Raw genomic sequence first — 23,041 nt, forward strand, 5'->3', positions numbered from 1 at the left:
TACTTGTACTCTCTCTCATGCTCTGTCACTGAAATAAATAAATAAAATCATTTTAAAAAACTAATAAAGGACACCTTAAATCCTCCTAGGTTTGGGCAAGTATGAATAGAGCTGCCATAAACATCTGTGTGCAAGTTTTTGTGCAGGTGTCAGGTTTCAAGTCGTTTGGAGAAATACTAAGGAGCACAATTGCTGGACCATATAGAAAGAGTATGCTTAGTTTTATAAGAAACTTCCAAACTGTCTTTCATGGTGACTGTGTACCATTTTGCATTTGTACTAGCAAGGAATGAGAGTTCCTGTTGCTTCACATCACATCCCCACTAGCATTTGGTGCTGTCAGTTTTCTGGATTGGGTTTTTTTTTTTTTTTAACAAGGGTGCAGTGGTATCCCTTGTTGTTGTTGGAGCTATATATTTTTATGCATACAAAAACACTTATGAGGGATGCTTGGGTGGCTCAGCGGTTGAGCATCTGCCTTCAGCTCAGGTGGTGATCCTGCGGTCCAGGGACGGAGTTCTACATCAGGCTCCCTGCATGGAGCCTGCTTCTCCCTCATGTCTTTGCCTATGCCTCTCTCTCTCTCTCTCTCTCTCTCTCTCGAATAAATAAATAAAATCTTTAAAAAAAAAAAACTGATGAGCTAGCTGCCTCTGATATACTGAGGAAGCCCAAAAGTTGGATTTCTAGTAAAGCAACAAAAGATAAGGAATCTGACAAATATCTAAAATATAAGGACCTTACATGTGTATATATTTGGTATTTACAAAGCATTTTCATGACTATTGTTTCTTTTCCCCCTTAACTCTTACCATAGTCACAACTAAGATTTGTGCAAAACAAAAGCCAAAGGCTCCGCACTTGTGCAAGCTGGATTCCTCAAGTTTTAACTCCTGTTTTATGACCCCATCCACAGGCTAGAAAATTATCATTTCTCAAAATTGTTTAGTATGGTTTTTAAAAAAAGATTTTGTTTATTTATTCATGAGAGACACGGAGAAAGAGGCAGAGACATAAGCAGAGGGAGAAGCAGGCTCCCTTGGACGAGCTCAATGCTGGACTTGACCCCATGACCCCCCCGACCACCACCCAGATGAGGGCAGATGCTCAACCACTGAGCCACCCAGGCGCCCCTTAAAGCGAGTTTACTAGCACGTGCCAAGCTGCGCCCAGGGCTTCAGGGACACAGACCCCCAGAGGACCCTGGACCGGTGGTGACACCTGCAAAGGCTAGCCAAGAAAACCCTCCTCACATCCCCCTGAGCTTTGGGTCTGGCGGAGCCTCGGGATGAAGGTACCAGTAGGGGCCTGGTACCCTGGAGCGAGGGGGGTCCCGCCTGGTGAAAACACACGCAGGCATTTCCGACTGTAAGCCGAAGATGACGGAAAAATGCACTTTCCTGACAGCTAAGAGGGGTTTGGCCGCCCTACTAAAACACAAGGGGCTATGGGAGTTAGTCTGGGGATGCCACAGCCTTTCTATCTTTGTTTATTGCAGGAAGGGCGCGGTTAAGCCTTAAAAAATATATAACTGAGTGCTCCAGAAGCCCTCCAAGAGGAGGGCGCGCCCAGAAGGGCTCACCCCAAAAGGAGGGCGGCGCAGGGGCGCGACCTAGGGGAAAGCGGCAAGCGCAAGTCAAGCACAGTGCGCGCCAGTACGTGCGCGCTCCCGGCCGCGGGGCGGGGTTGCCCCGCCCATCCTCCGTCGGCGTGCGCGCGCCCGCGCCTCGTTCCACGAGCGGCGTGACCGTAAAGAGGCACGGCCGTGTCGCGAAAGGGGCCGCAACGCGCAGGGCGCTGGTTGACGGCTGGGACTCCATTTTGTTCGCGGCTCCTCTCCTCGTAAGTCGTTCGTTTCCGCGGCTCCTGTGAAGCGAAAAAAGTTTAAAAAGGGTAAAAGTTTTAAAGGATTTTCTGGAACTCTGTCGGTAAGCCTAGCGAGTCTCCATTTTCTCTCCGCAGCAGACGTCGGTAAGCGCGGTTCCGGAGAGGCAGAGAGGATGCGGCCCTTGGACATCGTCGAGCTGGCGGAGCCGGAGGAGGTGGAAGTGCTGGAGCCCGAGGAGGATTTCGAGCAGTTCCTGCTGCCGGTCATCAACGAGATGCGGGAGGACATCGCCGCCCTCACCCGGGAGCACGGCCGAGCCTACATGCGCAACAGGAGCAAGCTGTGGGAGATGGACAATATGCTCATCCAGATAAAAACGCAGGTGGAGGCCTCGGAGGAGAGCGCCCTGAATCACCTGCAGAATCCCGGCGACGCGGTGGACGGCAGAGCGGCCAAGAGGGGCGAGAAGGCGGACGAGAAGGCCAAGGAGATCGCGAAGATGGCAGAGATGCTGGTGGAGCTGGTGCGGCGGATAGAGAGAAGCGAGTCGTCCTGAAGGAGGAGGGCGGTAAGGCGGAAGGGAGGCCGGCGCGGGGGGAGCAGAGGCCGCGGCGCGCTCCGGTTGTACCCTGCGTGTGAGCAGGGCGGCCGGAGTGTGTCCGCTTGCACCCGGGAGCCGCGGTGCCCTGCAGAGCCACCTGTGCAGGCCTTGAGGGAGGCAGAGTCACGCCGGGGCCGCCGAGCCACGGCGAGGAGAGAGAGGACCAGCCGAGGGGAGCGGTTATTGGGCCGTTTTGGGGTTTGCCGGAAGATCGGAGCGGGTCGGGGGGCGTCCTGCGTGTTTGAATTGGTGAGGGGTTTTGATTCGTTTGGTTTTCTTTTTCGGAATTAACCTCTTGAATGACGGCTTTCTCCCCTCTACTCCCGAACTGTACTTTAGGTTTACAGCCAACGGATTCTGGTCAACTGATGGGAGATTGGCTGACATCCTTGAGAAGCTGAAACCAGAGAGCCTTTTGTTTTCTCTCTCTCTTCCCCCACCCCCCCCCCCACCCCACCCCACACTCTGTCCTCACTTACACTACGTTTTTTGCTATGGTCTGTGGTTGGTGACCTCAAAATAAGTTTTGACTGTTAAATGTTTTTGTTTGGAAAAGTAACTTTTATTTGGAAGATGATCTCACATGAGAATTAGGGCCGAGATTGTAAGCTCTTGCAGCAGTGATGTTTGTTCTTGGGCTTTGGTGATTTCTAGGTTTTGAGGTGCTTTGTGCTTTCTTGTGTGACTTGATATAGCTCCCTGGATCTTTGAGTCTGTGTCACATGAGACTCAAGAGTTGGAGTCTTCCAGCTCTGGAGGTGCTGAAGGAGCTGCTTACTTCTGGAAGATTGCTTCGTGCAGCAACTGCTCAAGAAGCTGAAGAAGAAGGGACCAGACTTCAACTGGGAATGTGAATGGGGTTGACCTGGCTAGGACTGAGGAGTCGAAAGGAGGTGTGGAGGATGATAGTAGTGTCTGTATTTTCCGGACTTTAATTTCTGTGTGAGACCAAAGGAGAAAAGATGTATTTTGTTCAAAATTTAAATTTTATGTGGCGTACTATCTGATGTAACCTGTCTGGTCAGTTTATTTGGACAACCCAACTCAGTTTTATTTGATATGGAACCTAGAATAGACAAGATCTTGGTTTTTGTACAAGTTGATGTGATATTCTGATCATTTCAGGGGATTCACAATGGAAGAGATATTTGCAAAGGCTCTTGAGGGGCTGGCTGGGAAAAGAAAGGAGGACTGTCTGCATTGGACCCTAAACTGGACAGGGACTAGGTATTTTTGAGGTTGATAGGTCGTCCTGCTATAAGTTCATTTGAGTAGCAGACCTGACAAAGCATTTGAGGTCAAAACCCTACCATGTGTAATTAAAAAAAAAAAAAAGAAAAAAAAAAAGACCATGTTAATAAAAGTATTCATTTGCTTGAAAAGACAAAGGACCTAAAAAGTTATTGACTAAAATTTTATTTCTCTCAAAATCTTTCTCATTGATTGTCATCATTACCAAATGGAGGATGAATTTCTTCTAGTTTTTGACGCTCTCAGCCTCTGGTCACGGGGAAGATTTATTTCTGCATGCTAGTATCTACATGTTGATCGAAAAAGGGCAGACTCAGTTTTTAGTGTAGGAAGGAACCTCTTGAAATCCTGTGGTCTGGGCCATTGCCTTCAGACAGGCCATAGTACTTCCAGTCACCTAACCTAAAAAACTGGAACATTAGCCCTCACATTAGGGAATGCTATGGTAAGGGGGGGTGTGGACCACACCACTCCCAGCACCTTCAGATATGATGCGCTTACTCCCCAGCTGCTAGAAGTGTTGCTGACAGATGGTGTGTAGCTGGTCAGCCCTCCAGAAGCGCCTCTGCTTAAGAGTAGCCTTAGCTGAGGTCATGCCCCCTTTCCTGGGTGGCCCATATCCAAGGACTAATAGACTAGGGGTCTAAGGGCTCTTTGCCTCTTGCTACAAGCTGGGAAGACTTTGAAGGGCATCTCTGTGTGAGCTGCCTGTGGGGTCTGCTGAGGCTGTTTCTAGGGCTGCTTCTCTGCCTAGTCTAACAGGCCTCCCATGGCGCCTAAGCCCTAATAAACAACCTGCACTGACTGTTAAATGTTTTTAATGTAATTTTCATCTTGAAGTCTGCTTCCTAGGAAGCCCAATCAGTAAGTGTAAAACAGTAGGAAACCATGTGTCCCAAGCTACATGTCCTGTCTCTGGAAGAGTTAAGAAGCACTTCAGAGCAGATAACTGGGGAACTTGGCTTTGAAAGATGTACTGCTGAGAAACTGAAGAGAAGAACAGACATCCAGGCTCAAGGAACTGAGAAAATGCCAGAAGTTCCAAATTGTATGGGTCTTCATCATAAGTGGGTAGGATGAAATTAGGAACCAGGAAACAACAGCCACCAAAATTTAAACTTGTAATTTGCTAAGACTAGGAAAATAACATTGGTGCAATACTAGGTAAACTACAGACTTCTGATTTCACCAGTTTTCCAGTAATGCCTGTTTTTCTATTTTAGGATACCACATTGCGTTTGGCTAGTTAATTTTTAAAATGAGTAATATGGGGATACCTGGGTGGTTCAGCAGTCAAGCATGTGCCTTCGGCCCAGGGTGTAATCCTGGAGTCACAGGATCAAGTCCCACATCGGGTTCCCTGCATGGAGCCTGCTTCTCTCTATGTTTCTGCCTCTCTCTGTGTGTGTTTCTCGTGAATAAATAAATAAAATCTTAAAAAAATAAAAACTAAAATGAGTAATACGAATGGCACAAAATTCAAAAGCTAAAAAAGTGACCTGTTGCTGTCCCCATCTTCCCAGTTGTCTTCTAGGAAAACAACCATTTACCAGTACATTGTATACCCTTGCAAATATGCATGTTTGAGCATATACATATGTAACTCTCCAACCTTGGGTTGGAAATTTGAGTTCTTTTTTGTTTTTACATAGATGGTAGCAGACTGTATAACCTGTGAATGTCCTTTGTGTGTTTTCATCTATATGGTTTGACAGTCTTACCCTATATAAACTTCTAGGTCTGTGTTTTTTCTAGTAGCTGCATGGTGTTCACTGTTTATTGTCCTATAAATTGTGAAGTAGATAATCCTTAGAGGTTTGAGAACTTTCGTCCTAAATTAGTTCCTTATCCTTGTAAGCAACCAACTCCAAGGTTCCCAGCTCCTGGTCTATCCTGGATAGACTTCAATTGGAACAATCAAATCTGAGTTTTCTAAGCAGAGGATGTTTCTGAGAGGCAGTCTTACAGGATTGTACAGTCACATCATTGAGTATGACCAGGGTTGTCAGAGTTTTTTCTTCTATATCTGTATCTTTTATGAGCTCCAGGCTCTCTGTCCCTTTCTTGGCTGTCCTTCAGAGTTCTGGTCGCAGCTATACAGAAAGGCTTGCTGGGGTCCTTGGCCAGGTTCTCTCCCTTGCATAGCCTCCTTAAGCTGGATCCTATCTTTGTTCAGATGTTTCCAGTGTGCTATTAAAGAAACATGGGGCTTGTGGGAGCATAGAGGCCTGGAAAGGCCTCTGAGAGGAGATAGGCAAGATACTATGTAACAGAAGTTCTGATAAGAAATGGAGGCAAAGTATGCAGAATGTTCACAATCTGCTGGTCTCACGCCTTACCCTGGGTAAGAATCAGGCTGGGAAAACAGAGTAGTCAGTCCTACAGAGGCTTGTGCATCTAGATGTTTCATCAGCCAACATGACCCCGGGGAAGAAAGCAAGTTTAATTCCAGTAGATATGCCAGGACTGACAATAACCAAGGATACAATCAGCACTTGGGGACAAGCACTAACAAAGATGACTCCGGGGGCGCCTGGCTGGCTCAGTCGGTAGAGCGTGCTACTCTGGATCTCAGGATCATGAGTTTAAGCCCTACATTGGGTGTAGAGCTTATTTAAAAAATAAAGTGGAAAGTTACTTTAAAAAAAAAAATTACTTCAATGAAGGGAGGACACTCCAAGGAGTTCTTAACCTTACTGAAGATAAAACCTTAGAGTCCTGGCTGCCATGGAAGAGGGGAACTGGGAAACAGGAGATTTGGCTCCCAGCCATCCTGCTACTGCTTTCTGTGTGATCTTGGGCAGAGACTGGCCTGAGTTTATTTCCTGCATGGGTGTTCTGCGTGACTTCCAGAACTAAAGCTCATCTGGAGCAGAATGCTTAGGGGCCATTAGTAGGATTGAACTTCTAGACCCCTTGTGGTGAGTGGAGGGCAGGGGCAGGGGGCTGCAGAGAGGGAGAATGAGACTATTTCTAGCCAGTATCTTGTGAGGGAAAGTAGCACATGTTGTATCCAAGCCAGAATCTCCCAACAAGAGACCCTCCAGAGTTGTCTCCTCTGTGGCACAAGGACCAGCAGCATTCAAAATGGTGGTTGGGGGATCCCTGGGTGGCTCAGCAGTTTGGTGCCTGCCTTCAGCTCAGGGCATGATCCTGGAGTCCCGGGGTCGAGTCCCACATTGGGCTCCTTGCATGGAGCCTGCTTCTCCTTCTGCCTGGATATCTCTCTCTCTCTCTCTCTCTCTCTCTCTCTCTCTCTCTCATCTCTCTCTCTCTCTCTCTCTCATAAATGAATAAAATCTTTAAAAAAGTAGTGGTTAGTCATCAGCCTATGTTCCTTTGATACGTGTAGTTGCCCTGCCAACTTATGATGAACATATAGCATGAACAAGGAAGAACTTAGTTGTTTTAAGCCCCCGAGATTTGGGGATTGTAATGGTCATATGAGCCACACTAAGGTGACTGATGCTCGTACTTTGACCCTTTCTTCCTCTCCCTCGGTTTGATGCAAGGGTTGTCCTTCCTTCTCTCTAGTCCTAGAGGCTCACTTGTTTTCACATCCCTCCCACTTGCTCGGGGCTTTCATCTGCAAACAATTATCTTTCTCACTCATTCATTTGTAGCTGTTCACTTTCTTCTGCCCTCAAACAACTCCAAGGTGAAAGAGCCCAAATTCAAGTCCCTGGTCCTGAAATCTTCCCTCTTCCAGGCAAGAGATAAACATGGTTACCTGGTTAGCACTGTGACCAGATAAATAAATCCATCCAGGGCTTCCTTCAGTGCTGCCCAAGATAGGTGAGAGCTTCACCTAGTCAATTCTATTTTGATGCCCATAATGCTCTGCAGTTCCTTTGTCCAACCCTTTTCTGATGCCCATAATGCTCTGCAGTTCCTTTGTCATGTTTACATGCCCATTCCTCCTTCTTTCAAACTCCATGATTCACAAAAATCCTCCAATCTCTTATTCCCAAAACTCACCCATATTCTTTGCATCTTCAAAGAACATTTCTTTACCACCTGTAGCAGCTGCAACTAGACTCCCCCAAGCCCTGGGCTTTCCTGCACCCTTGTTGGTGGCGGTCCCTAGCAGCACGCAACTGATTAAGAGCTGTGTTTTTGACAGAGGGGTAAAGTGAGGGGAAAAGGAAAGAAGGCGGAAACAAGAGTTTTGAGGAGGATATCGTCACAGATATCCACAGATATCGGAAGGGATAGGTGGGGAAATGAAAAGGAGGAGAGCTACAAGAGAAACTAGCTGTTAAAGCACATTGAGGGGTCAGTGAGGTTAAAAAGCAAAGGTGCTGGTGACTATAGTGCAAATGTCACCTAGAAGGTTGGGGCATGGTCAGGAAGGAGGAGGGCTGAGCAAGTACTGAGCAATACAATACAATTATTGTATTGGGGCAATAACAAGCCCTAAGTCACCCTTGGGAACAAGCGGCCAAGGGACATCGAGGAGCTCATCAGCTGTGGGGAGGCCAGGGACCTGGGGCCCCCAGTACGGGATGGCCATGGAACTCATCCAAGATGATGGCAGGACATGGGGTGGAAAGGAAAGCCAGGAGCTGAGTGCCAAAGTGTACAAGGAATGAGGGTGATCCGATGTGGAAGGAGGGTTGGAAGATGACAATCTTCCAAGGGTGGTGGGAGGGGAACAGAGGGTGATGAGCAGCACGTACGCTAAAGGAATGCCGCTTTAGACAAGAATGAGGACGACAAGTGGTATAGCAATGGCCAGGGGAAAGGCCGGCCCCCACTCCTGACCGAGGCACGAGGAACATGAAGAAACCAGCAGCTTACCCTTCATGGACCTGAGGACCATTTGGCACAATTCTCTGGGGATAGCCCAGCAAGGAGCAAGGTTGGGCTGGAGGGCAGGGAGCAGGCAATGGCCCACCAGTTCCTACAGGACCAAAAGAGGATTTGGGGGTGGAGAACATTATGGGAAACTTGTCCTTAGAATCATGCCCTAGGCTGATTTCTACTTGGTTCATCAGTGGGACAGATGGGGTGATGAGCACGGTAAATTTAGTTCTGAATGTAGCCTGAGGGCAGATGGCCATGGCCTTGGCATGACCATTACAGCAGAGCCAAAGAAGTAGCAGCTGGAGGTTGTCAACTATGCTTTCTACAATAGCTTCTTTGAAGGAGATGTGAGAGGCCATCACTACTGGTCATTTGGGGTTGAAAATGGCAAGAGTTTCTGCAACCCAAACTGAAACTGTTGTGAGAAATGGCTATAGATGGCCATGGCTGGCTCAGTGGGTGGAGCATGTGACTCTTGATCTGAGAGTCCTGAGATAGATGTGTGTATATTAGGGAAAGAATTTATATATACAAATTAAATTTTAATTTTTTTAATTTTAAATTTTAAAAAAGAGAGATGGCTCGAGAAGAAGCCATCTTAGAGATGAGACAAGCCTGAGACCCCAAGGTCTCTCTCAAGCATGTTATTTTTTTAAGACTTTATTTATTAATGAGAGATACACAGAGAGAGGCAGAGACATAGACAGAGGGAGAAGCAGGCTCCCTGTGGGGAGCCTGATGCAGGACTCGATCCCAGGACCCAAGGACTATGACCTGAGCCAAAGGCAGACGCTCAACCGCTGAGCCACCCAGGTGTCCCTCAAGTATGCTCTTTAAAGGTTCTTCCCCAGATAGCAGGTGCCATTCAAGCAGCAAAGACCAGATTACTACTGTCACCCTCTTATCAAAGCCACTTGTTCCACATGGGCATCAGTGAGATAGTAGGGGAAGGACAGAGCATGGGGATCAGTTAACAAAAAACTAGTCTTGACAAGATTTCTGTAATGTGCTGTAATTACATGTACATTGGAACTGGCTGAAAATAAACAAAACATCTAGGGATTTTGAGGAAATTTTATTGGCAAAGAAATTCCAAGCAGGGTGTGCTAAATCCAGTGGTTGTTCAGCCTCCAGAGGACCTGATGAGCCCCACATCTGCAGCAGCAGGAAACAGGCTTCCAAAGTGGCCCTGCCCCTGGAAGGGTGCCCTTCCTAAAGCATATGTCATGTGTGGCCTGGGAAGATAATAGACAAGTAGGAGCCTCTCTGAGTAGCTCCTCCTGGAGACCAAGACCAGGAGGGACTAAATGGGCTCAGCTGGGCACTGTGTCCTCACTCTTGTCTGTGGCCTCCGATGGCACCTAGAGGCCAGATGTACTGTGTGCTCTAAGACAGAGAAGCAGAGATGAAAGCTGTGGTCCTTTTACAGCTCAAAGATGTTCACTGTTCAAGGTGCTACACCATCACTTCTACAGTATTCTGCTGGTTAGCAGCAAGTCTGTCCACACTCTGGGGAGGGTAATCAAGTTCTGTCACCAGCCTGCCCCCCAAACTCAGGAAACTTCTAGTAGAAGCTTCTGCCTAGCTGTCAATCTTACCCTTTAGAAACAAGCTAACAGACTGCTGGGACAGAAGAAGACACATTTGAGGAAGACAGCTGCTCAGATGAATCAGAAAGTTCCAGAAGTGCCCTACAGTTACCTCGACTTCGTTATAATATTAAAATCCCATCTGAATACTCATCCCAAGCAGTAATAGGGAGTCAGTGCTCTGGAGATTATTTCTCCTCATCTTCTTATTTGTACAAAGAAAGATGACCTTGTGAGGCAACTCCCCCAGTGTGGTCTCTGCCTATAACTCAGCGGGGAGCAGAACTATGACAAGAGAAGGAGCAAATGAATTGTGGACATGTTTCTTTTTTTTTAAGATTTTATTTATTTATTCATGAGAGACAGAGAGAGAGGCTGAGACACAGGCAGAGGGAGAAGCAGGCTCCCTGCAAGAAGCCCGATGTGGGACTCAATTCCAGGACCCCTGAGCCGAAGGCATGTGCATGATCAACGCTCAACCGCTGAGCCACCCAGGCTGGACATGTTTCTTAAATGATCACAACTATTACTGTTCTATTCCAGTGATATTTTTTTTAAGATTGTATTTATTTATTCATGAGAGACACAGAGAGAGAGAGAGAGAGAGAGAGAGGGACACAGACAGAGGGAGAAGTAGGCTCCACGCAGGGATCCTGACACAGGACTTGATCCGGGGTTCCCAGGATCAGGCCCAGGGCTAAAGGCAGCGCTAAATAGCTGAGCCACCCAGGCTGCCCCCAGTGATAGTTTTTTAAAACATCGTAGATTTGAAAGAATCTAAAGGTAAATCATCACTGTTAGTAGTAGAGTTTAGTACGGTTTCTAAAAACAAAATCAATACATGAAAGTCAGCAGCGTAGGGCACCTGGGTAGCTCAGTGGTTGAGCGTTTCCTTCTGGATCAAGTGATCCCCGGATCCTGGGATCAAATTCCGCATTGGGCTCCCCTCAGGGAGCCTGCTTCTCCCTCTGGCTATGTCTCTGCCTCTCTCTCTGTGTCTCTCATGAATAAATAAATAAAATTAAAAAAAAAAAAAAAGGAAAGAAAGAAAGTCAGTGGTGTTTCTACTCAGCAAGAAGAGAAAATATATTTTCTAAAAGGTGTCATTGGGCAGCCCAGGTGGCTCAGAGGTTTAGTGCCGCCTTCAGCCCGGGGTGTGATCCTGGAGACACCGGATGGAGTCCCACATCGGGCTCCCTGCATGGAGCCTGCTTCTCCCTCTGCCTGTGTCTCTGACTCCCTCTCTGTGTGTCTCTCATGAATAAAATTTTTAAAAAGATAAACTATTTTTAAAATAAATACATACATACATAAATAATAAATAAATAAATAAATAAATAAATAAATAAATAAATAAATAAATAAATAAAAGGTGTTATTGAGTCCATCCATAGGTGAATGGATAAAGAAGATGTGGTATATATATTCAATGGAATAGGACAGGGACATTAAAAAAAAAAAAAGAATGAAATCTTGTCATTTGCAACAAGATGGGTGAACCTAGAAGGTTTAATGTTAAATGAAATGTCAGTCAGAATAAGACAAATACCATAAGATTTCTCTCCTATGTGGAATTTAAGAAACAAAACAAATGAACAAAGGAAAAAGGAGATAAACAAACAAACAAAAATCCCTCAGCCTCTTAACTATAGACAACAAACTAATAGGTGCCAGAGGGGCCGTGGGTGGCAGGATGGGTGAATTACATGAAGGGGACTGAGAGTACACTAACTGTGATGAGTACAGCGAAATGTACAGAATTGTTGAATTGCTATATTGTACATCTGAAACTAATATAACACTGTATATTACTTACACTGGAATTTTATTTTATTTTATTTTATTTTTTACACTGGAATTTTAAAAATAAAAACTCAACCTAACTACCTCTCAAAAATAGTAATAATAAAATAAGGAGTGTCATTTATAATAGGACCAAAACAATTTTTAACGGTGTATTATTTTCTTAGGGAGACTGTAATTGCCACAAATTGAGTGGCTCAAAGCAATAGAAATTCATTCTCTATTTAAAAGGCTGGAAATCAGAAATCAAGGTATTAGAAGCCTCCCCGCCCCCCTTTTAACATATCAAAGACAGTCTCTTTCCTTGCCTCTTCCAGTTTCAGGCGACTTTTGGCAATCCTTGACAGTCCTTGAATCAGTTCAATCCCTGCCCCCGTGTTGTCACATGACCATGTTCCCTGCGTGTTTCTCTGTGTCTTCACATGGTCTTCAGGTAAGGATACCTGTCATTGGATTTAGGGCCCATCCTAATCCAGTATGGCCTCATATTAACTAATTATATCTACAAAGACCCTTTTTTTTTTTAAGATTTTATTTATTTATTTGAGAGAGTGCAAGAACAGGGAGGAGGGGCAGAGGGAAAAGCACACTTCTCCCCCACCAGCAGGGAGCCCACTGAGGGCTCTATCCTAGGACCCTGAGATTACTACCTGAGCCAAAGGCAGACCCTTCACCAACTGAGCCACCCAGGGGCCCCATAAAGACCCTATTTTCAATAAGATCACATTCTAAGAGGCAGAATACAGATGAGTTTGAAGGGAGAGACATAATTCAACCCAATACAAATGGTGCCTGGGACAATTTTAACAAGACATATGGAAAATCTTTCTGCACAAAATTATAAAATTATAGTGAAATACATTACAGAACAACTAAATAGGCTGACAAAATTGGCATTCTAATTCTTTCCCAAATTGGCCCAATGAGATGAGTCAATCCAATCCCAAAGAAATCTCATCACGTGGGTTTGATTGTTTTGGTCAAACTTAAAAAAAATAATTGAAAGTCAGAACAAGGGATCCCTGGGTGGCGCAGCGGTTTGGCGCCTGCCTTTGGCCCAGGGCGTGATCCTGGAGACCCAGGATCGAATCCCACGTCGGGCTCCCGGTGCATGGAGCCAGCTTCTCCCTCTGCCTGTGTCTCTGCCTCTCTCTCTCTCTGTGTGACTATCATAAATAAATAAAAATTAAAAAAAAAAGAAAGTCAGAACAAGCAGAAAAGCCAGGACATTCCTGAAGAAGGAGAAGCAGGGGGGGGAGGGGGGAGGGGGGAGGCGGGGGGCCTTGTAATACTTAGCTAGATATCAATACTTACTATAAATCTAATTTAGTAATCAAGTCAATGCAGTGAAAGCCCAGAGATGGAGATCAATGGAACAGAAACAGACACAAGCAAGTATAGAGACTTGAGACCTGACAGGTGTTACACTGCAGACCAGAGGGGATGGATAAAATATTCAGTAAGCTGGGCTGGGATAACTAAGCACACATACAGGAAAAACTGCAATCAGGTCCCTGCCTCAAACTTCATTTCTAGCTGGATTACTCACACGTATAAAAGAACAAACACTAATCTTTTAGAAGATAATGTAAAAGAATAAATTTTTATGACCTCAGGGTAGCCAAGGATTTCTTAAAATAAAACCAGGGGGAAAAGGGCATTAAAGGAAAACTTGATATTTTGTCTTCATCAAAACTAAAATATTAACTTGTACAAGAACGTTTGGAACAGCATTATTCATAATAGCCAAAAGGTAGAGACAACCCAAATGGCCATCAGTGGATGAATGGATAAACAAATTGTGGTATACTCATGAGTTAATATTGAGCCATGACAAGGAATGAGTACTGATACATGCTACAACTTAGATAAAAACTCAAAAATATTATGCAAAATGAAAAAAGCCATATACAAAGGCCATATATTGTATGATTCCCTTCTTAAAAACCTTTTTTAAGTTTATTTATTTTTGGGCCACTCTTTCGGGACCCCTTTCACTTCTGAGAGCTTTCTCTGTATCTTCACTTAATAAACTTCTATCACTTTACTCACACACACACACACACACACGTTTATTTTTGTTAGCAATCTCTATACCCACCGTGGGGTTTGAGCTCACAACCCTTAGATCAAGCGTTGCATGCTCTATGGGGGCGCCTGGATGGCTCAGTGTGCTGTCAGACCCTTGATTTTGGCTCAGATTGTAATCTCATAGTTATGAGATGGAGCCCCACATCAGGTTCTGCACTCAGTACAGAGTCTGCTAGGGGTTCTCTCTTCCTCTCCTTTTGCCCCTCCCCCCACTCATGTGTGCATGTGCAGGCACATGCAAATAGTCATGCTCTCTCTCAAATAAATAAAATCTTTTTTTAAAAATGGGGGGGATACGCCTGGGTGGCTCAGCGGTGGAGCACCTGCTTTCGGCCCAGGACGTGATCCTGGAGTCCCGGGATTGAGTCCCATATCGGGCTCCCTGCATGGAGCCTGCTTCTTTCTCTCCCTATGTCTCTGCCTCTCTCTCTCCTTGTCTCATGAATAAATAGAATCTTAAAAAAAAAAAAAAAAAAGTTGCATGCTCTACTGACTGAGCCAGCCAGGTGCCTCTGTATGATTCCTTTCATACGATGTCATGGACTGAATTGTGTTCCCCAAATTCATATGTGGAAATCCTCACTCCCAACATGATTGTATTTGGAGACAGGACCTTTGTCTCAGTCCACTGTAGCTGTTGCAACAAAATACCACAAACTGGGTAGCTTACAAGCAACAGAAACTTATTTCTCACAGTTCATGGATTTGAAATAATCTAAAGATAAACCGTCAGGGCAGCCCAGGTGGCTCAGCGGTTTAGCACTGCCTTCAGTCCAGGGCGTGATCCTGGAGACCCGAGATCGAGTCCCATGTTGGGCTCCCTGCATGGAGCCTGCTTCTCCCTCTGCCTGTCTCTGCCTCTCTCCCTTCCTCCCTCCCTCTCTCCCTTCCTCTCTCTCCCTTCCTCCCTCCCTCTCTCTCTCTGTCTCATGAATAAATAAAATCTTAAAAAAAACAAAAAGATAAACCATTAGCATTACTAGTAGAGTTTAGTGAGGTTTCTAGAAACAAAATTGGCTGGAAGTCCAAGATCAAGGCACCAGCATGGCTGAATTCCAGTGAGGCTCTCTTCCTGGTTCATAGCTGGTGACTTCTTGATGAGCTCTCATGGAGTGCAAGGCAAAAGTGAAGGGGAACGCATTGGGAAGCTCTTTATAAGAGCATTAATCCCATTCAGCAAAATCCCATTATGTCACCCTCATGACATAAGCCCTTCCAACGGCCCATCTCCTAACACCATCACATTGGGAACCAGGATTTCAACATAGGGATTTGGTGGGGGGTGGGGGAGGACACGACATTCAGATCATAGTAGACTTTAAAGAAGTAATAAAGGTTAAATGAGGTCATAAGGGTGGAATTCTAATCCAATATGACCTGTGTCCTTATAAGAAGAGGAAGAGACACCAAGGATGCTGGTGAGCAAAGGCTATGTGAGGACATAATGGCAAGGTAACCACCTGCATGTGAGCCAGGGAGGGAGGCCCAGAAGAAACCAAATCTGCCAACACCTTGGTCTTGGGACTTCTAGCCTCTAGAACTGTGAGAAAAATACATCTCCGTTGTTTAAACCACCCATTCTGTGATACGTCGTTGTGACAACCCTAGTAGAGTGGTATATATGATAGATCCAGAATAGACAAATCCATGGACACAGGAAGGGGATTGGTATTACCAGGGGATGAGCAGAGGGGGAATGTGGAGTAATCACTGAACAGTAACGCGTGTTTTGGGGGAGTGATGGAAAAGTTTAAAAGTTTTAAAACTAGAGAGAGCTGGCAATGAATACACAAAATATCACTGAATTTTACACTTTAAAGTGATTGTTACATGCATTTTGCCTCATTTTTTAAAAACTAGAGCATTTAGGACACCTTGATGGCTCAGCAGTTGAGCATCTGCCTTTGGCTCAGGGCCTGATCCCGGATTCCCAGGATCGAGTCCCGCATCCGACTCCTTGCAGCTCTGGAGCCAGCTTCTCCTCCCTCTGCCTGTCTCTGCCTCTCTGTGTCTCTCATGAATAAATAAAATCTTTAGAAAACAAAACTAGAGCATTCAAATCCACAAAGACAGAAGTTAGAACGGTGGTTGCCAGGGGCTGAATAGAGAAGAGGGAGTTAGTGTCTAACAGTACAGAGTTTCAGTTTGGTAAGAGGAAAAGTTCTGGAGCCAGAACTGGTAGCGATGGTTGCACAAAAGCGTGAATGTGCTCAAAGGCACCAATCTGTCTACTTTTAAGTGGCAAAAATGGTAACTTTCACATTATGCATACTTCACCATAATTTAAAATATTTGTTAAGATTTTTATTTATTGGGATCCCTGGGTGGCGCAGCGGTTTAGCGCCTGCCTTTGGCCCAGGGCGCAATCCTGGAGACCCGGAATCGAATCCCACGTCGGGCTCCCGGTGCATGGAGCCTGCTTCTCCCTCTGCCTGGTCTCTGCCCCGCCCCCCTCTCTCTCTCTGTGTGACTATCATAAATGAAAATAAAAATTAAAAAAAAAAGATTTTTATTTATTTATTTGAGAGTGCACAAGGAAGAGCAGAGTGGGGAGGGAGGACAAGCTGATTCTGCACTGAGCTCAGAGCCTGACATGGGGATCGAAACCAGAACCTGGAGATCATAACCTGAGCCACCCAGGTGCCCCTAAATTATTTTCTTAAGATTTTATTTATTTATTCATGAGAATACACAGAGAGGAGAGAGAGGGAGAGGCAGAGACACAGGCAGAGGGAGAAGCAGGCTCCATGCAGGGAGCCCGACGTGGGATTCCGGGTCTCCAGGACCACGCCCTGGGCTGAAGGTGGCGCTAAACCACTGAGCCACCCGGGATGCCCTCTAAATTATTTTTTAAACTAAAATTTTACATTTAACAAGGGACCTTAATCAAGGTGGGAGGTTAAGCCTACACTTCTCAATTTTTCTGTAAACCTAAAACTTTAAATCATAAAGACTACTTTGAAAAAATTGTCAAGCATCAATTGAGAGAAGATATTTGCAGCACCTATCTTGGCCAGGGGTGGAGGAAGGGTGGAGGAGAAAGACTCCAAAATGTATGAAAAGAGAGCTCAGAGAATAAGGTTGTAGCAAGTCCATGAGTGTTTTTATCCACTTTCCCCCATGCTTAGGCTCAGGACAGACTTTTTTTTTTAAGATTTTATTTATTTATTCATGAGAGACACACAATGAGAGGCAGAGACACAGGAGGAGGGATAAGCAGGCTCCATGCAGAGAACCCAATGTGGGACTTGATTCCAGGACCCCAGGACCATGACCTGGGCCAAAGGCAGGCGCCAAGCCGCTGAGCCACCCAGGGATCGCAGGACAGACTTTTTCCTAACTTCATCTAACCGTTCTGCAGACCAAGTTTCAAGCCCTACTTCCAAGCAGACCCTCCCTCTCCCTCAGCACTAGTTTTCTAAGGATGCTATAAGAAATTATCACAAATTTAGCAGCTCAAATCAACACAATATATTATTACAGTTCTGAATGTCAGAAGTCCAGGCTGGGTTAGCAGGTTTCTGTACTCTGGGTCTGACAAGAACAAAATCAAGCTTTTGGTAGCTGTCTGACGAGGAGGCTCTTTGAAGAAACCACTTCCAGGCTCATTCTGAGGTGTTGGCGGAATCCAGTTCTGTGTTGTAGAACTGAGGTCCCTGTTTCCTTGCTGGCTGCCAGCTGGGGGCCCCCCTTAGCTCCTAGATGCCTCCCCCTTGTCCTTGTAACATAGCCACTTGCATCCCAGAACCAGCAGTGGTACAGCAAATCATCTTCAGGCTTTAGATTTGCCCCAAATCTCCCAGCCAGCAAGTTGTGAAGCCAGGGTCCGAATCCCCTAACATCTTAGAGCCAGCGTCAGCCTGTCCGATCATCCCATTCTTGCAATTCTTACTCCTCCTTTCTTTTTCTACCACAGCTCTCTGAATCCAGCCCAAAACATTCTCTGCTTTTACCGGTAGCCATAGGGCCCACTTGATGATCCAGGCTCATCTCCTTATTTTAGGACCCTTTTTAAACTACATCAGCAAAGTCCTTTTTACCGTGTAATATATTTATAATTACAAAATAAGTTATATAACTCCGCACATAATCACAGGTTCCAGAGATTAGGATACGGACATTTTGGATGCCTGGGTGGCTCAGTGGTTAGCATCTGCCTTAGGCTCAGGTCATGATCCTAGGGTCCTGGGATCAAGTCCGGAGTCGGGCTCCCTGCAGGGGGAAGCCTGCTTCTCCCTCTGCCTATGTCTCTGCCTCTCTCTCTCTGTCTCCAATGAATGAATGAATGAATGATTAAAAGGATATGGGCATCTTTGGGGGCCCTGTGCCTATTATCTTACGCCTCCCTAGACGTCTTGGTGTCCGACCCCACTAAGTACAGGTGGGCACACCGACGCCCAGAGGGCCATCTCCGTCCGGGCTGCTCCCTGACTTGCCCCAGGTCTCCCAGCCAGCACGTTAGGAAGCCACAGGGCCCAAATCCCAGATCTAACTGCAGCACTTTCCCTCAACCACCAGGTAGATACACAGTCTAGTAACAATACCACTTGCAACTGTACTGCCTGGCGCTTCTTTCAATCCTCCAAGGGACCTTCACGCCCATTTTCCCAGTTAGTCGTTTCAATCACCCTGACAGGTATTCAGAAGTGGGACCGCCGGCTTCACCTGATCCACTGGAAAGCTCAGCCCAAACCTGTGGCACCTGTGCCGGCCGGACCACCCCACCCCCACCCCACCCCCGCCGCCAATCTTTCCTTTTAGTCTGTCTGGGGACCACAGGCCTAGAACAGAAGGTGATCCACTTATGCCCCCCCGCCCCCAAATAGCACGGTAAGGCAAAAAACAAAAAAACCCAAGTACTGAAGCCCCGCTGGGCGGCAGGCCCTGGGAGAAAGGCGGGGACACAGCGAGGGGAGGGGCGGATCGCAGCCCTGGGGGGCCCAGGGTCGAAAGACGGCTTCTGCAACGCTGGGCTCACACCTCCGCCTGACCACCTGACCCCCAGGTCTCGGCAGCGCAGAGCCACGGCCCGAGCGCAGGGCTCGCACCTGCGGGGACCCGCCCGCGACCGCAGGACACCCGGCCCCGGCGCCAGCGCATCCCTCGGGCTTCCCGCCGCGGGCGCGGCCGTAAAGGGGGCCCCTTCCGTCGCGAAAGGGGTCGCAAAGAAACAGGGCGCTGCGCTGCCGCACGGCGGGGAGGCCGTGCCGCACGTGACTTCCGCTCTTTGAAGGCGACAAGTGTGGGGCAGTTCGGTTAAAAAGTCCACCCGCGCCCGTTGTTGCTCAGCACGGCTGCGTTCCGGCGGAGCTCGGCCCTGCGCCGGGGCTCGCTGTCGGCCCAACGTGCACGCGCGGCTGGGGCCAGACCCTCCCGCCAGCCCCGCGCGCCCCCACCCCGTGGGGCGTCCCCGCCCTCGAGCGCGAGCACCTGCGGGCCCGCGGGCAGCTCCGGCGCGGGGTGGGCGCCCCGCCCGGCTGTGACGAGAGGCGGGCCGAGATGCAGGGTCGCGCGCTCTTAGGGAAAATGATTTGATTTTCTTAAAAGATGAGACTTGGGACAGCCCCGGTGGCGCAGCGGTTTAGCGCCGCCTGCAGCCCGGGGCGTGATCCTGGAGTCCCGTGTCGGGCTCCCTGCAGGGAGCCTGCTTCTCCCTCTGCCTGTGTCTCTGCCTCTCTCTGTGTGTGTCTCAATAAATAAATAAATAATCTTAAAAAAAAAAAAAAAGGTTGAGACCTAAAGGTCAGCAGTAGAACGGTAAGAGGTGCAGAGCTGCCAACTGGCTGGGGGATTGAACCAAAGAAAACCCTAGGCTATAATAAAGCAGAATTCGAGGGAGGAGAGCAAAATTGGAAAGTGTGAAACAGAAGTCCACCATTGAATGTCCCTACGTTTTGCCAGCAGTTTTGAGCGTTTCGCTTGACCAGAGGTGGCGTTCTGCACCATTGCTCCTCTATCCCCGCACAGTGGAGTCTCACGGGGGTCAAAGGTTAAAGCAGTCCAGCGTGATCTGAACGCAACTTCCCTGAAACAAAGGGCAGCAGACTTTAAAGGCTTGGGTGTGCTGGGGAGAGGCACTGAAGGGTTAAAGGCAGAGTTTGGTCCATGTGACTAGGCCATCTGGATTGGCTCGCTGGAGCACATCCAGAGAATCAAACGTCTGTCTTCATGGCAGGGGCCCTGGTGCCAGCTGGACTGGGCACCCACCCAAGTGAAGCCCTGACCTGCGCCAAGAGTGAGGCCAAAGAGATGGCTTTCAGGTGCTCAAGGAGACTGTTTCGGGTGGTAGTAGAAGATTGACACTTCAGAGAGGGGAAAGAGGATTTATAAGTGCAAGCTCTCTAAAGTAGCTGCTGTAACAGGGATCTCGGGTGCTTCTCTATCCGTAGGTTTTGGTTGGAACAAACAGCAGACGTTCCCAGCAACTTTGAGCTTTGCCCCTGTAGGCACTTTAGGGTGGGGTTGGGGCTGGGGTCTTGTTCATCCTGGGGACGCAGCCTTAAGATGCTGGAAGCCATGCTAGAGTTTGGCCAGGTGTCTGAATGCCAGGGTTTGGACAGAGTGGGTATGGGCCAAGAGTTCTACAATCCTCACAGGTAACATCTTGATAATAAATTTCTCCCAATTGCCCAGGAGGTTCAGCATCAGACTCTGGTTGACTGGTTGGCTGACATCCTGGAAAAGTTGAAACCTGAGAGCCTCTTGTTCCCTTCTACATATACCACTAAATCTGCATCTAATCTATGTGGTAACCACTGTAGGAATACAGATGGTCAAACATATTCTGTTCTGGAAAGAACTTTTACTTGGGAAGGGCTTGCAAGGCAGCTTGAGTTTAGACTATAAATCGATGAGATGGTTATGGTTTTTTCCTTGGAATTTCTCAATGTTTGTAAATTTGGCTGTTTCGGTACATGTTACTGCCTCGCATGTGACCTAATCGCTGCTGGAAAACTGGGCCAAGCCAGACCCTGTCAGTTGTCCAAGAGTGGAGTTGCTGATGGAGTCCTACCTGCTTCGTTGGAAGAAGGCTGGCAGACGTTCTGTATGCAGTTTAGAACTTGTCATTTCTCTGGGAGAGAAACAATTCCCTCTGAAGTTAAATCATATTATTGGCCATATAATGTCCAAACTCTTGGGAGAGTTTGGACAACCTGGTGAGGTCTGATTTGACCTGAAACCCAGAACATGGTTCTGTTCTTTTTTTTTTTCTTAAGATTTTATTTATTTATTCATGAGAGACACACAGAGAGAGGCAGAGACACAGGCAGAGGGAGAAGCAGGCTCCCTGTAGGGAGCCCGATGTGGGACTCGATCCCAGGGACCCGGGATCACACCCTGAGCCGAAGGCAGACGCTCAACCGCTCAACCGCTGAGCCACCCAGGCATCCCTGGTTCTGTTCTTCTATTTCCTTTGTAGTTTGGTTTAAGGGTCACCATCACTAACAGCTCCCCCTAGTGCATTTTTGGCACTCTGAGGCTTGAAAGGATAGGAATTTGCGCTGAGGGTCTGGAAAGAGTACCATGGACCTACACTGAACCAGCACCACTTCATCGGCTGTCACTTGTCTAGTTATATTCATTTGAATTACACACCCCACAGGGATTCAAGGTTAAAACACCACATGTAGGGGTGCCTGGGTGGCTCAGTGAGTTAAGCATCTGCCTTCAGCTCAGCTCACCATCCTGGGGTCCTGGGATCCAGCCCCACTTCAGACTCCCTGCTCAGTGGGGAGTCAGCTTCTTCCTCTCTCTCTCTGCTCTTCCCTGCTCATGCTCTCTCTCTCTCTCTCTAAAATAAATAAAATATTTTAAAAAGTGAGGGGGGAAAATAAATAAAAAATAAATAAAAAGTGAGCAAACTTTCTTTCTTTCTTCTTTCTTTCTTTCTCCCCGTGGGTAGCCTGATTCAGGACTCGATTCCAGGACCCGAGGATCATGCCCTGAGCCGAAGGCAGATGCTCAACTGCTGAGCCACCCAGGCATCCCGTAAACTTTCTGTAAAAGGCCAGATGGTAAATGTCTTAGGGGTTTAAGCCCTATGGTCTCTGTCTTAACTTCTCAGTTCTGCCATTGTAGCTCAAAAACAACCATAGATAATTCCTAAACTAATGGGCCTGGCTGTGTTTTCAGTAAAACTATTTAGAATGATAGGAGATGGGCTGGACTGGGCCATGGGGTGGGTGTCAGTCTGAGTTATGAAAAGACCACAGATTCCATCTTGGATGTCATCTCTTTCTCTTAGGATTGCTTATCCTGGGGGAAGCTAGCACCATGTCATGAGGCCCATGTAGTGAGGGAGTGATGCCAGGCGACAGCCATGAGTCTTCTTAGAAGCAGATCACACCCCCTTCCTTGGGTCAGGTGAGATTGAAGTAGCCCAGCCAACAGCTTGACTACAAACTACAAGCTCAGTTGAGAGCTCTCAGCCACAGAAGCTATAACATGACAAATGTTTGCTCTTTTAAGCTTCTAAGTGTTGTTACGTAGCAAAAGAAAGCTTTGACAGTTCTCTAGGGTTCTCAGGCAGTCGGGGTAGAGGACTAAGCTTTGTACCTCTTCACAGATCACTCACTGACACAGGCGCCCCAGGAGGAGCATCGTGAAGTTGAGTGAGGCAGCATCTTCCGTTTGGGCAGCGTCCGAAGATGAGTGCCAGTGTTGACTGTCTCCATGAAACTCTCATAGTAGGGGTGCCTGGCTGGCTCAGTGGTTAAGCGTCTGCCTGCCGGCCCAGGGGGTGATCCTGGGGTCCCGGGATCGAGTCCCATATTGGCCTCCCTGCGTGGAGCCTGCTTCTCCTTCTGTCTGTATCTCTGCCTCAATCTCTCTCTCTCTTTTCTCTCTCTGTGTGTCTCATAATGAATAAATAGGGTCAGAAAGAAAGAAAGAAAGAAAGAAAGAAAGAAAGAAAGAAAGAAAGAAAGAAAGAAAGAAAGAAAGAAAAAAAGAAAAGAAAAGAAAAGAAAGAAAGAAAGAAAGAAAAGAAAAGAAAAGAAAGAAAGAAAGAAAGAAACTCTCACAGCAGCTAGGATTACAAGATCTTCATTTCTGAAGGGGGATCTGAGCCAC

At 47.1% G+C, this 23,041-nt stretch overlaps 1 protein-coding gene and 1 long non-coding RNA gene across 2 annotated transcripts; both read left to right on the top strand.

The window, feature by feature from the left end:
* Window positions 1-1,709: 1,709 nt before the first annotated feature.
* On the top strand, window positions 1,710-3,817 carry LOC140619338 (MORF4 family-associated protein 1). The gene is made up of 3 exons (XM_072802622.1): window positions 1,710-1,842; window positions 1,963-2,396; window positions 2,769-3,817. Exon 2 carries the CDS (start codon window positions 2,001-2,003, stop codon window positions 2,382-2,384), a length of 384 nt encoding a protein of 127 aa, XP_072658723.1. The 5' UTR covers window positions 1,710-1,842; window positions 1,963-2,000; the 3' UTR covers window positions 2,385-2,396; window positions 2,769-3,817.
* Window positions 3,818-15,269: 11,452 nt separating this feature from the next.
* On the top strand, window positions 15,270-22,899 carry LOC140619368 (uncharacterized). The gene is made up of 4 exons (XR_012019259.1): window positions 15,270-15,511; window positions 21,873-21,984; window positions 22,215-22,333; window positions 22,536-22,899. It is a non-coding gene; the product is annotated as an uncharacterized lncRNA (long non-coding RNA).
* The last annotated feature ends 142 nt before the right edge of the window (window positions 22,900-23,041 follow it).

The sequence above is a fragment of the Canis lupus genome, chromosome 2 (assembly GCF_048164855.1).
Source record: "Canis lupus baileyi chromosome 2, mCanLup2.hap1, whole genome shotgun sequence".
In the NCBI taxonomy this organism is placed as follows: domain Eukaryota; kingdom Metazoa; phylum Chordata; class Mammalia; order Carnivora; family Canidae; genus Canis; species Canis lupus.

Excerpts from the sequence above, each read along its gene's own strand:
- LOC140619338 (XM_072802622.1), top strand. The coding sequence starts at position 2,001 with ATGCGGCCCTTGGACATCGTCGAGCTGGCGGAGCCGGAGGAGGTGGAA.